A 13,717-nucleotide genomic window follows, 5' to 3' on the forward strand; every position below is an offset into this window, starting at 1 on the left:
TAATACCTTAAACTCACTAGAGAAGAAAATGAAATTGCTTGTCTTATCAGTTAAAGAGAAGCTTTGCTGATGTCAGACCATAGCCCAGAAAGTTAACTAAAAGTTTTGTAGAAGTAGATAATCTTTTCCCGGTGATCGATGTGGTGAGATTAGAAGTGAGTTGCCAGGGGAGTCAAGGGGAAATAGGCTTAATCATTTTAGTTGTATCTGTGCTGAAGGCAGTGCTGAACAAACCTCAGAAGTCACTTAGCCATGTGTTTTCCAGGGGGCATGCAAGGCACCTGCTGATTGCTACAGACACTTTTTACGCGATTACCAGTGCTGGCGAGTGGAACTACCTTTTGGGTCCTCTTACAAGCATCCAGTCACTTGCTGAAATGTCATAAGCGATATAAACCTGCTGACAGGCCAGGGTCATTGCATGTCCTGCCTCTTCCTTCCACATAACAAATCTCATTGTTGATTGGCATATGGCAGCAAGCATCCCAAACATAAAAACACTCAGAGTGGTGTCCTTATTTCTGAGAGAGCAGGGTCTGTGTGTGAATTGCACAGTAGGGAGCAATCCCCTGCCCTGATACAGGGAACCTGAGTGCATAGTTCCTTCTCTTCTCAGAACTCAGCGTGACCACGTGGCCAAGCTCTCATTGTTTGTGTTACACCTACACAGGAAAAAGGAAAAACGTCCTTTTGATTCCATGTTTATAGAGATGTTGGTCCAATTTGAATGAACATGTAGCCAAGGTAGTGTCTTCTCCCTTTCTTCTCCTTTTTTTTTTTTTTTTTGTCTCATAGGTGTAATAACATTTCATTTTACAAATAAATATGACAAATGGAAAAACATAAATAAAAATAAACCCGTTTGTGAATTTTTTATGCAGATATAAACACTGTACTGTTAATATTTTAATTTTTATCCTCTGGCCTTGTACTTCTAGGAAGTAATGAGTGGTTTGGTTCTTTAAGTCCTTGGAGTCATTGTGGGTAGGAGTGGGGTTGGCAGGGACAGTAGAGAAGGATGCAAGGAAAATATTTGCTCTGGGTAGAAAATTTTGTCTTTTTCATCCAGTCTTATGGGTAAGAAAATGTTCAAAATTCAATAAATATTCCTTGAACACCTACTATGTGCTAAGGACTGTTTAGATACTAGAAATGCTGCAATGAATAATGCAAAATGCCTTTGTGAAAGTTATAATCTATGGAAAATGGAAGAGAGAGAGTAGAAATAACCCAGTAGGAAACTTGACAATTCAATACAAAGTAGCCAAATTATTTAAATAAACACTTTAAGGGCCTGGTATATGGCACAGTTCTGAGTGATGATGTGTTAAATTCAAAATTAGGAATTTTTATCTAAACTGTGTATCTAAAATAATAGATTATATAAAATGAGACAGTCTTATAATCCTTATTTCTAGATATTTTATAGCCATTTGACAATTATTTAAGTCTGCACATAGAATTTATCACCACTTAAGTGGAATCTATTAGGACCGTAGAATCTCAGAGATGAATTTAAACCATCTACCATCTCTATTTCTATTATCTATACTACACTCCTACCTCCATGGCTGAATCCTCTTCCTGATATATTAAGCAGCAATTATCAGCCTCTTTTTGAAATCTTCAGGCACAAAAAACTCTCTACTTCCTGAAGCTGCCCATTCCACCAGCCAGTAGCTCCAGTTTTCAAAACAATCTTCCTTATATTAATCCGAAATTCAAGGGCCCATAGTTTCTTCTGCTGGAAGCATGTGCAAGTCTCTGGGAACTATCTCAGGCAGTGGAGTTGAAGCCTGAGGATATTTCTTTTACAAGTTTCAGAATTCACACTGCCAGAAAGACCCCTGAAAGGGTCTAAGGTGTTAAAGGCTTCCGTAAACCTGGTGAAGAAAATAATAGATTGTATCAAAGAGCACCAGTAGTGTATGGAAGAACTGGTTGTTAGGTGATCTGGCTTTGATCTGCCACTTGTTTGTCAGCAGAGTTGATTAGCTCACTTGGCTAGTTGAGAAGGTGGCCCTTCCTCCATGTGTGGTCTTCCTCAAGCCCCATGCTAAGGCAAGGAAGTTGACCTAAGCTCTGTCTTCTATAGGTCAAAGGTACCTGAATAGTTGGGTTATTTCAGTAGAAACTCTGAATATGGAATTGCAGTTTGAAGCAGCCAAAATATCCATTTTTTATAGCTGGGAAGAGACTCTAACATGCAGAACATGTTGTCATGGAGAAGCCAGTGATGAAATGTGTTGGTTTGAGCCATAGCAACAGTTCATCTTTATATGCAGAAGAAATGGAAATCCATTTTAATCATCAATGGAAAGATAATCATTCTTAAGTTCCTTTCCAACATCTATCACAAACATACTAAGTTTCCTTGTAAAAATAAAACAACTGAGTTTTCCCTCCATCTTGTGATTTCCAATGGCACCTGAAAATTGGTGTCCTATCCTCTTGTGCCCTTAGTGGCCACTCAAAATAGAAAAGATTTTATTCATTAATTATATTATTGATTTATTCACCAAACACGCATTGAGCACTCACGGTGTGTCAGACACAATCATTAGTACTAAAGGTAAGAAATCCTGAAATCCTCAAATAAAATAGTAGAGTGTGGGTGGATTGGAGTAGATTGGGTTAGAAGATAATGAGGAAGGTGATTTGATGGTAACTAAATATGAGAGTAGTGAATGCATCAAGATTAACTCTCAGATTTCTTATATGAGGAGTTGGGGAGATGGTGGTGAGTCCACAAACTTGGGTAAGGCACCCAATTTTGCAGGAGCAACATACTGAAGGAAATCTGTAGGGAAAAGGTGAATGGTGTATTTACCAATGATGATATTTGGGCATCAGGGTCTGGGAACTTTTCTTCAGATATGGAAGCCCAGGCTTGGTGGTGTAGTGGGCTTTATGGTAGAGAACTAGCATCTTTTCTATAAAGAACCAGATTTTCTTTTTTAAGTAAGAGCTCCTGGTTAAAAGCTGTTTGTCAGATCCCATATGGGGGCTCTAAGATCTAATTTTACTTAAGGTCCCCAAGGCACAGAGGCTAGCCAAGATTCTGAGAAGATATCCAATAAAAATCTTGGAACCAATAGAAAGCAATTTTCATAATTAGGAGGAACACAGCACCCCATATATCATCATTAGTCTGAGACAAGGAACAGAAGGTTGGGGAGGGGAAAGGATGGTTTCTCTAAACAGGGAACAGGTGGCCAGTACAGTCAGGGCCAGCTAGGGAAACCTTAGGCAACTCTGCTCAAAAATTTCCCTGCTCCTCCCCTAGAGACTCTCAGATGCAGGGGAAAACAGTATGATTAGTTATTGGCAATTAGTTATTAGTTATTGGCAATGGGTGTTTTCCTCTATGATAGTGTTTTATTCTTACAGAGACACAGAGAAAGGCCAAAGGATAGAATTTAATGGCACCCATAGACGCTGTGGAAAATGAAGTGTTTTTGTATGTCCTGATAAACTGAAGTTTTGATGTTACAGAATGTCCAAAATGCGATTTGGCTTTCATTTGAATCGCTTCCTTCAAAGTTAATTGTTTGCTCCCAGTCCATAATTGATGATAGCTTTTCCCCTGTTGCAGTTAGACCAAGGAATCTTGGCAGTCTAGTGCTATAGAAGCCAGACACATGCAGGTAATAACACCCCAAGAAGAGCTGAAATATTAGCCTTCTGAGACACAGGCTGTGCAAATTTCTCCAGCTTACAAAAGAGACATCAGTTATACCTTAGAGCTTGTCTTGTAGACTTAGTTTCATAAAAGTTGTATAATAATTTTGGAAACTACAGATGACATGTCAGAAAAAAATGCCAGAGGAAAAGCTCTGGGGAGCCTGATTAATCATTTTCACAGTAAGTATAAGGAATGAGGGGGTTCTCATAGCTAAAGTAGTGATTTGCATGTCTAATTTTCATCTGCCATTTCTTCTCCATTCCGATGATGTCCAGTACAGAGTGACCATGCAGTGTTGGTTGATTGAACAGCAGCCACCACATACATGTCCTGCCCCACCACAAAAGAAAGGAAGGAAAAAAGAAAGGAAGAAACAAACAAACAAAACTAAGCCAGACAAAGCAAATACCCATGTCAGTGGTTCAAAGATTAACCTCGTGGCTTTATGTAAAGTTCTTTCGCTTTGCAGACTTGCTGCATAATTATTCAGATATGATGGTTACAATTTTTAAAAAGGAAGGGAAATTGTGGTATGTAAATATTTTTCAATGTTGTCTCTCTGTTTTGATCAGTTTTGCTTTATTCAATTTGCCTTTATTAAATCTATCAAGGCAAAACTTGTTCTTCCTATTTCTCTGTTTTGATTACAGGACTACTGAATGGAGAGCTTTCTGATTTCTCCAAGGGAATTGTTTTGTAGAAAATGCCATGCTAGGTTTCCCTTGCCACTGCCTCTTTCTGCTGGGAAGGTAACCTTTACCAAGAACTATAGCCTCTTAATCTTTTAGTGGAAATTGCTCTTGTGAAAACGAGCCCTGATAGTATCTTGGCTCACTAATTCATGCCATGTGGCCCAAAATTAAAGCATTAAAATTTCATAGATATAATACCATTTATAAATCATGTCATAAAAGCATTCATTTTCTTATAGACCTTGAAAACTGGGCATGTATTCTTCCTCCAGCTGTTGCTTAAAGTTCATTACAGCACACCAGTATTTGTCAAAAACAAAGCTCTGGTAAAGTGGGGAGACATTTAGCAGCAACACCCTCAGAGCATCAAGGCACTGTCCTCCCAGCATTGTGCACATGTTGCTCCCATTAGTGGTCATGGAAACTGTGAGCCCACCTCCCTGTAATCAGGGATTCCCGGCAGAATTGTATTAATGGAGCAAGTGGTTCTGGGAGGGCAGCTTTATCATTCTTTATGTCCTTATTCTGTTCACTTGGAGAAAGAGACTATTTACCATTTTCCCTAAATTTATCTCCTATAAAATTTCAATATGTTTAGTAGATGAAGACAACAGACTAATTAAGTAGACGGTCAACATTTGCCACATTTCAAAAAATGACAATGACAGACAATTCTTTTTGCCATTTATCCTTAGGCAGCAGATGGGGACTTGATAATTGTTTAAGCAACAGAAATAACTTGCCCTAATTTACTATCTAGTTTTTTGTTTGTCTTTGACTATGCCTAAATAAAAACCCTTTTGTCCATTTGAAGTGGTGGAAATTAGAATATCCATGCTGAGGTGTTTCCGGGAGGTACATGCCACGTATTTGGCTTGCAGATGCTAATGAATATCTAATAACATTTGCCACCCATAAAATCCCTATTGGTAAAACACTTTCATCTGCAATAATCTGCTACTTTCTTGAAACATGCTAATTTTCTTAAATAATGTAGAGGTCTATAAGGACTTCTATTTTATGTAAACAACTAGATGTAGTAAACAATCAGATGCAAGAGGTCATTATATTATAATCTGGACTTCGTTACTTTTCAGGAGTTTGGGGTTTTTGTTTGTTTGCTTGTGTTGTCTTGTTTTAATTTCATCAGGCTAGCATTTCATAGTAGAGTATTAAGATGGATTCTTTGACCTTTGATATGAAAAGTAGCTGAACCATCTTTTTATTGCTTGATTTGTTGGATTGGAGAAGATTTTATCTATTCAGTATTAAAGATTAGCCCCAGGAAACTGGGAGCTACTCTAAAGTATGGAATTTCTAAGTCGAGTGCATTTTCTCCAGGCTAAAATCAACCTAGACACAGATATTTGATAGTGTAGAATTCCCTTAATCTTTAAGGCACAGCATCTGTATGCTCATTCACATGGACACATTTTACATACACTACCTACCCATGCCACCAGGATCATTTATCTGGTATGTAATCTGATATGTGTTTTTGTGCTAATTGAAATATTGGTTTATTTGTTGTCAGCCTGAGATGCCTACTCCAACAAGGCTAAAAACAGTTTCAAGCAGAATATAAATAAGAAGCGTCTGAGGATATACCTATGCATACACAAATTTGTGTGTGTGTGGACATACATATATTCTACACAAATGCACTGAGGGAGAGAGCAAGAGGGAGTTTCTATTTTCATTCTATCATGCTTACATATATTCATATGCTTTACGTTGGGTATAGCTTTGGATCTGAGAAAACCAGACTATGATACGTCTGGTAACTTCACTGGAAAATCTGAAAGAATCTAAATTAGCCAGTCCTGCGGATCTTTTGGATACATGAATTCATATGTCCATTAATTTGTTTTCTTTTTGCTTTTTATTGTGGAGAGGGGAGAAATCCAAACATACGCAAATATAAACAGAATAATATAAAAGAAACCTCTACACATCGATCACCAGCTCCAGAAAATACCAACTCATTGGACTCTGCAGCCCTATCTTCATTGTCAGTCACATCTTCCCAACCCTTCTCCCACCTGTGTTTTTTTGAGGCAAATCCAATATCATATTACTTCATTTCAAAATATTTTATTATGTACTTTTCTAAGATAAAAACATAGTTTTTAATATGAGTAGAATACCAATCCCACACTAAAACAATTCACCATAAGTCTTAATGTCATCAAATCTCCAGTCAATGCAATTATCTAATGCATCATACATTTTTTAAGAAATCATAATTCAAATAAAATACATACATTGCTTGTCCGTAGATTGATTTATCTTGAGACTTTTTAAAATATATGGGTACTCCTCTCCTTTTCTTTTTTTCTTCTTGCAGTTCATTTGTCAAACTGCAAGGAAAAAAATTGATTGTTTGTCCTGTAGCTTCTCACAGTCTAGTTTTTGCTGATTACATCCCACGATATAGCTTAATATATTCTTTGGTCTCTTATTTACTATACTTAGTAGTTGGATCTAGAGGTTTTGTTATATTAGATTTTTGTGGGTTTTCTTGATAAGACATTCATATATGTGGTCTGTTCTACTTAATAAAAAGCACACTATATGCTTTATCTCTTTTTGAAGTGCTAGCCATTAATGTTCAATGTCTAAATCCATTAGTTTATTAGAGATTACAAAATAGTGGTATTCTTATTTTCTCATGCCTTCATCATCATTTATTAGATGTGCTATTTTTATAATAAAAATGTCCTCCTTTATATTCTTTGGTGACCAGTAGTACAACTAGTGTAGCCAAGGGAGGATAAACTCTTGATTCTTTTATTTACAGTTTTCAAAGTTATCATTAGTTCCCTGCAGTATCTCTCAGTACTCAATAATTTTTTAGTATCATGAAGAACACAAGGATTTAAAATTTATTGAAGTATTTCAGTCTATTGCACTTATCATCCCTGTTGATGCTCAAATTGTCCCATCTTTGGCTTGTAGGAGGCTCTTACAGGTTGTTCTCACATTCTTTTGACAGATTCATGTCCACTCTTCACTTTGTTGGGGACATTGAATCCCAGGGAGTTTGGAAATTGCTGCTACTCTCTCCCTTTCACTAGGCCTACCCTTTCTGCCTCTTGCTCTTTCTGGGTTTTCTGTCACATGACTTTAACTTGGGGATAGCTCCTGAAGGAGCCAGTGTGTATGTGTAAATTATTGAGAAAAACAAAAGTGCCAGAATACATTAGTTTTCAACAACCTGTTTTATTCTTCTCACATTTTTATGTTATCTTAGGGAACCAAATTCACCTGGTGTTTGGAATTCTAACTTTTTGGTAGCCCCTTAGCCCCAGGTTGCAAATTGCTGTACTCCTCTGTGTCTTCAGCACTGCGTGGCTTGTGGTAGTCACGTGAATACTTGTTGAATGAATCAATGACTGAAAGAACAAATAAACAAATAAGCTCATGATCTCTTTTTACTTTAAGGCATAAATCTATTTTAGATATGGTGCCGTGAAACAGAATAATCTTAGCTGATAAGAGAGAGTTGATATTGCATGTGCAGGATGAGTACATTTCTGAGTCATTTGGGAGAGGGGCTTCAATAGGCAACTGTCCCTTGAATGGAAAAGCATTCCCTGTACAGTCTTTCAGACACTAATTTTGACAAGCACCAAAGCAAGACACATGCTTTGGAGTATTATGTTATGGGATCTTATGCCAAGAAGTTGAAATAATTTAATGGATCTGGAGGGGGTGGAGGTAGCATAGAATTATGGTTGCTTTATCCATTTTTTTCTGATCTGTTCAGGTGATTTATCGATTCTGATTTCCCTAAATTGTTTAGTGCTGAGATTTCATGGAAATAGGTGTTCTAAAACCCACTAAATATTGTTTTTTAATTACCTCACGGCCTCAAAGGAACAAGTAATCCTCATCTTCTTTTTATTGGCACTAAAATTCTCTATAACCACCAGCTCCCATAAAAATCATTCTTTTTAAAGCCTTGTTTTTTACTAAGGAATGTTGATTTTCTAGATACATCACTGCAGGATGGAGTCAGGCGAAGAATAATTATTGTCATTCAAGTTAGTGTTTCATAATCTATCTGGGTGCTAGGAGCCACCCCAGTTGGAAAGAGTGCATGTGTTATAATAAAATTATCACCAGACAAGGAAAGCAATAATTTTGTAACATATCATGTGTCTGTGTTCACATATATACACAGCTGGGGAGCAAAGGTAAACAGTTTCCTAAGCACTCACTAAATTCATGCTTATCAAGTGTCTTATTCCTAAAACCAATAGTCTGCATGGACATTTTTACTGTACTCACTCCAAAGTAGATAATTTTTGAGCATTTAACTTCAACAAATTAGTTTGAACCATATGAAATTGACATGGGTCAAAAATACTTGAACATTGGCAATTTCATATTTTTCAACCTTCTAATTTTATTTATTAGTTACAAATATGTACATATGTACTATCATCATTAATATAATAAGCACAATAACTCTTTGGATAAGGGTCAATCATATATTGGGTGTAAATCTGCACTTCCAATAGTCTCCTGGGTAATTTCTAAATCATTGAGTTAGTTCTGATGAGATCAAATCATCACAGTTTTTACTCTGATACTGTGGCTAGCTAGAAACTTGCCCTGTGAGATATGTCAGCTCTGACAGTTTCTTGTGTCTGTGTGCTTGCCCTATTTTTTAGTTAGTCTATGGTTTCTTTGCAGAAATCTCTTTATGCCCCTTGTCCATTTTGAGAGGGCTAATTGATAAGTCAAAACTAAATAATATAATACATATATAAACCAGTTTGACTCGACCATTTAATTTAGAATATGTTTCACAGTACTCAAAGAGAAGGTTTCACATGTTGAGTCTGACATGCAGTTGAATGATGGTGCCGTAGACAATTAGGATATTAGATTTTAGTAGAACTTAATTTATTTCTAATTTTTCCAGTGACACAATGGATATAAATGAAAGTTCAAATCTAATTTGAGTCGTGCCTCCCACATGCAGTCTTTCCATGTGGCTTCAATTTATCACAGCATGGTGGCTGGGTTCTGAGGCAGAGCATCTGAAAAGTAAGAATTCTAAGAAATTAGGTGGACATCATATAGACATTCATGACCCAGCCTTGGAAATCACATAGTGTCACTTCCTCATCTTTAATTAATTAAAGCAATTACAATCCCACATAGATTTAAGAGGGGGGTACATACACATCTCTATAGAAGGAATGTCAAAGAATTTTTGGCCACTGTTTATAAACCACCACAATACTCAATGCATAAACCCCTTAACAAATGGCCATCCACATTTACTACCTCTACTGATAAGGAGTTCATTATCACAGAATGTAAACTATTCCTTTTTTGGGACAGCATTAAATATTAAAAATATTTTCTCAAGTGGAACAAAAATATGCTTTCTTCTTACCCAGTTTTTGTTCCCCCCTCTGCCCTCTGGAACAATGTAAGTCAGCTTTCCTTTTTGCTTGGAAGCAGTTATCAAGTGAATTGTGTTTTCTTTTGGATGTTCGCACTCCTAGTTGCTTTGACTCTTTCCTATTTCTCTCATCACGTGGTTATCTTCTAAGCAGACAACACTTTATTTCTATTTCTCTTAAAGTGCTACTAAATTTGAACCCATGTACCATTTAATACTACCCTTGCGGGCTGGGTTGTTACAATACTATTTGTGTATGTAATAGTTTCTCAAAAGAATTATCTATAGAACAGTTCATTAGCACAAACTGTTAATATATAATTTTTCGGATACTCAAAGTGCCAGCATACTGTGAGCCAATGAGGAGCTGATATGGGAGACGGTACTGGATGCTGTCAGGCAGCAAATGTTTGTGCCCCATATGGCAAATGTTCTCAGCCAGTGAATACTCTACTGTACCATATTCAGTTGAAAGCCTTCAGCAATGTTTGTTATGTACCCCTCAGGAGCCTTTCTTTCTGCCATATATATTTTTGTGTTCTAGTGAACTGTTTGAAACCATAATGGCCAACAAAATGTATGCAAGTGATAGTGCTGAGACTGAGGCGAAGAAACCCAGGAAGAATATTCCACTGGGTGTTAACATGCAGGGCTTCCAGCAGCTTGAGGAGCCTTTGATGAAAAGGTCAAAGTAACAGATGGTAAAGATCAGCAGGAAATTAGGGATTGGAATAAGTCCTTTTGACATTCTGAAGGGCATTATAAAACATCTCTGTAGGATTGCCCAACAGTTGTTTGAAAAATTCCTAGAAGAAACTAAGGCTGAAATATGTCATGACTTCTAGTGATTTAAAAAAAAAAAAACGAAAGAGTGCCTGCCACTGTATAACGATTTAACAAAAATGAAAGAGTGCCTGTGCTGTATAATGCCAGGAACTCATCTTTATAGGAACTATGTATAATAGGTACTCTTTCTTTTTCAGAAATGAATGTCTCACACCAAAATCATATTTCTATATTCTAGGTTAATTTTGATCAGAGAAGACTGAAGTAGAATTAATTTTCCTACAATATGATATTTTTCATCAACTACTTAAGGTGACTTCAGCTTTTTAAACAGCTTCATAACACTGTTGACCCATCTTAAGCTTCTTCAACAAAGACCTCCATATTTTTTTCAGGTAAAATTCTACAAAGCCCAATTCTGTTCCTCACCACCACTCTAATATGTAATCTGATCATGGTGGTGATGAGGACCATGACGAATTTTTTTGGGCACTTACTTAGCTCCAGGCACAATTAAGTACTTTTCACTATTTCAGGAAATCCTCACCACAGACTTATGAGGTAATTGCCTTTATTATCTGTATCTTATGTATGGGGGGGTATTATAGAAGCTGGATAACTTGCCCAAGGTCTTATAGGTAGTAAATGGTGGAGCTGGGATCAGTGGAGCAGTTGAGATGATGTCAGATGTTGAATATGTTATTTATGATGTCAAATATCTATCCCAGGTTGGATTGTATTTGTAAACTACATGACAGTAGGATTTGATCTGAAACAGTGCTTGCTTGGTTCAGAATAAATGCTGAATGAATGAATATGTTGTGAGCCTGTTGATCCATGAATTCACTAATAAGCATCTGTGATGCACAGCCCAATTCCTCCTGCTGCAAATCATGTCTGTCAATCTTAATGTGTACCGCAAATGTTTTTTAAAGCCATGATTTCATAATTGTAGGGTTCCACGAAAACATCCTCTTGGGAGAGTCAGCAGCATTAAGGCATAGCAGTATTTTTGTTCAGGACACATTAGGTATCTCTGATTTTCCAATATCTTAAATGCTAGTAGCAGCTTCAGATATGAAATTACTTAGTGAGCAATTCTAATAGGAGAAACAAGATCTAAAAGAGAAACATATAAGGCTCTCAATGGAAACTGGCATGAGTCATGCTAGCTCTAAAGAAATATGGTATCCACCACTGAAATCATGCAACAAAAGAAACTAAGCTGAAATGGTTGAATTGAGCTTTCTCAAAGACCAGTTGACCTATTTTGTCCAATGGTATGTGGGCAGAACTGATATATGCTACTTCCCAGCAGAACATTTCAGAGGCCTTCTGTAATATACTGCCACATGGGGCTTTTTCTCTGTCACAAGGCCAGCAATGTCCCAAATATGAGTGTTAGCCTGGGTCCCAGAGTGAAGAGGACATCTACTCAACCCATTATGATAACGCAGTACAAGCAAGAAATAAGCTAAGTCCTTGAGGACTTGGGATTTTTACCACAGCATGTGTAACCTAAGCTGACTTAAAAACTATAAATATGCTTGGCCGGGCATGGTGGCTCACGCCTGTATTCCCAGCATTTTGGGAGGTCAAGGCAGGCGGACCACCTGAGGTCAGATGGTCGAGACCATCTGGCCAACATGGTGAAACCCCATCTCTACTAAGAATACAAAAAAATTAGCCGGATGTGGTGGCACGCACCTGTCATCCCAGCTACTCGGGGTTCTGAGACAGGAGAATCTCTTGAACCTGGGTGGTGGAGGTTGCGGTGAGCCAAGATCACGCCCTTTGCACTCCAGCCTGGGCAACAGAGTGACACACCTTCTCAAAAAACAAAACAAAACTATAAATATGCTTAAGGAAATCAGGGCTAAATGTGGAGAAACATGTTAGGCATAAGAGGAAGAACAACACCTTGCAGTCCCGGGCACTTCCAGAGAGGTGAAGAGCCTAAGTGCAGACACCACCGCCAAGGCATAGTTGGACGACTGGGTGGAGGGGCAAACACAGAGTAGATGCACAGTTCATGCTGGAACCAGATCCACAATTGAGGGCCCAGGAATAATATGAAAGAAAACAGTATCTTCATGTGGCAGAAAGTGAATAACATTTATTTTAGCATTTATTTCATCGAATCTTACTGCTCTTCCCTATCATAACCAACCCATTCCATAAGCCCTTCCTTTGAAATACATAGCTCGCTACCATCTGTTAGTACCCTAAAATCAATCAAATACCCAGTAGATTTTTATTTTACTTATTTATTGGTTAAAAGAATAGTCTTAGATTATGCATCTCAAAGTCTGTGGCATTGAGAAGTCACTGGCCTGGAATACCCTGCCTCCTGCAAAAATGAACTGACCTATCTCACTTCAATCCATTTCAAATATTTAGTTTCTAATTAGATTTCATTTGTGCAAAGGGTTCTGCAACCAAAAATGCTTAAAATCACTGCCTCTGATGAGGCCATGGGCTCATTTCAACTATTTTGAAATGATTATCATCAAATTCTGTGGGCTCTGTTTTGGTCTGTCCTAATCTCAACCCTTCTTTTCAGAGCATGTGGCAGAAGCAGCTTCACTACAGAGATAAATATTCATGTGCATTGCATTTTGCTCACAGGCACTGTGTAAACTATATTTAGAACTCTGAATGTTGAGATGTACTGTGTCAACATTGAAATTTAATTACTGTGATGGACTTTAAATCCATGTACCTTCTTGCACTGCAGAGTGAATATTACCTCTTGTGTTTCTTCATTCTCCTTTACGCTCCTATAGAACAGGGTTGCAATCTGTTTAACCAGAACACCCACCTGCCCTTCTCCTCCAAGTGAATGAAATGAACTCTCAGTTTTACGACTGTTTTATCTTTGTATTGTGAAAAAGAAATATTGTCTTGCTAAACTCTTTGGACACTTCCCAATATGCACTAACTCTCTGCTACTCCTATTATCACTCATTCTGGTAATAAATGATAATGTTCGTTGCTAGGATTTGTAAAGCACTGTCAAGTTAGCCCATTATTTTAAACTCAGGTTAAAGTAAGGATTTTAGATTTATATAAGCCTGGTGCAGTTTCATTAAGAACCAAAGGCATTTTAATTTTTCTCCCTCTACCCAAGGG

The 13,717-nt window shown here is 37.4% G+C and overlaps 1 protein-coding gene across 3 annotated transcripts in view; it reads left to right on the plus strand.

Annotated features, from left to right (window-relative positions):
* ST6GALNAC3 (ST6 N-acetylgalactosaminide alpha-2,6-sialyltransferase 3) overlaps positions 1-13,717 on the plus strand; it is a 563,588-nt gene that overhangs the window by 505,415 nt on the left and 44,456 nt on the right. The window contains exon 4 of one of the 3 annotated variants that reach the window (XM_033225334.1): positions 3,961-4,302. The exons of 1 other annotated variant lie outside the window; for it this stretch is intronic. In XM_033225334.1, the coding sequence (XP_033081225.1) occupies positions 3,961-3,970 (10 nt within the window). In that variant the 3' untranslated portion in view covers positions 3,971-4,302. Of the gene's footprint in view, positions 1-3,960; positions 4,303-13,717 lie in introns of those variants that run through there. One more of the 3 variants, XM_033225333.1, reaches the window with a different exon arrangement.

The sequence above is a fragment of the Trachypithecus francoisi genome, unplaced genomic scaffold (assembly GCF_009764315.1).
Source record: "Trachypithecus francoisi isolate TF-2019V2 unplaced genomic scaffold, Tfra_2.0 Lachesis_group12, whole genome shotgun sequence".
Lineage (NCBI taxonomy): Eukaryota > Metazoa > Chordata > Mammalia > Primates > Cercopithecidae > Trachypithecus > Trachypithecus francoisi.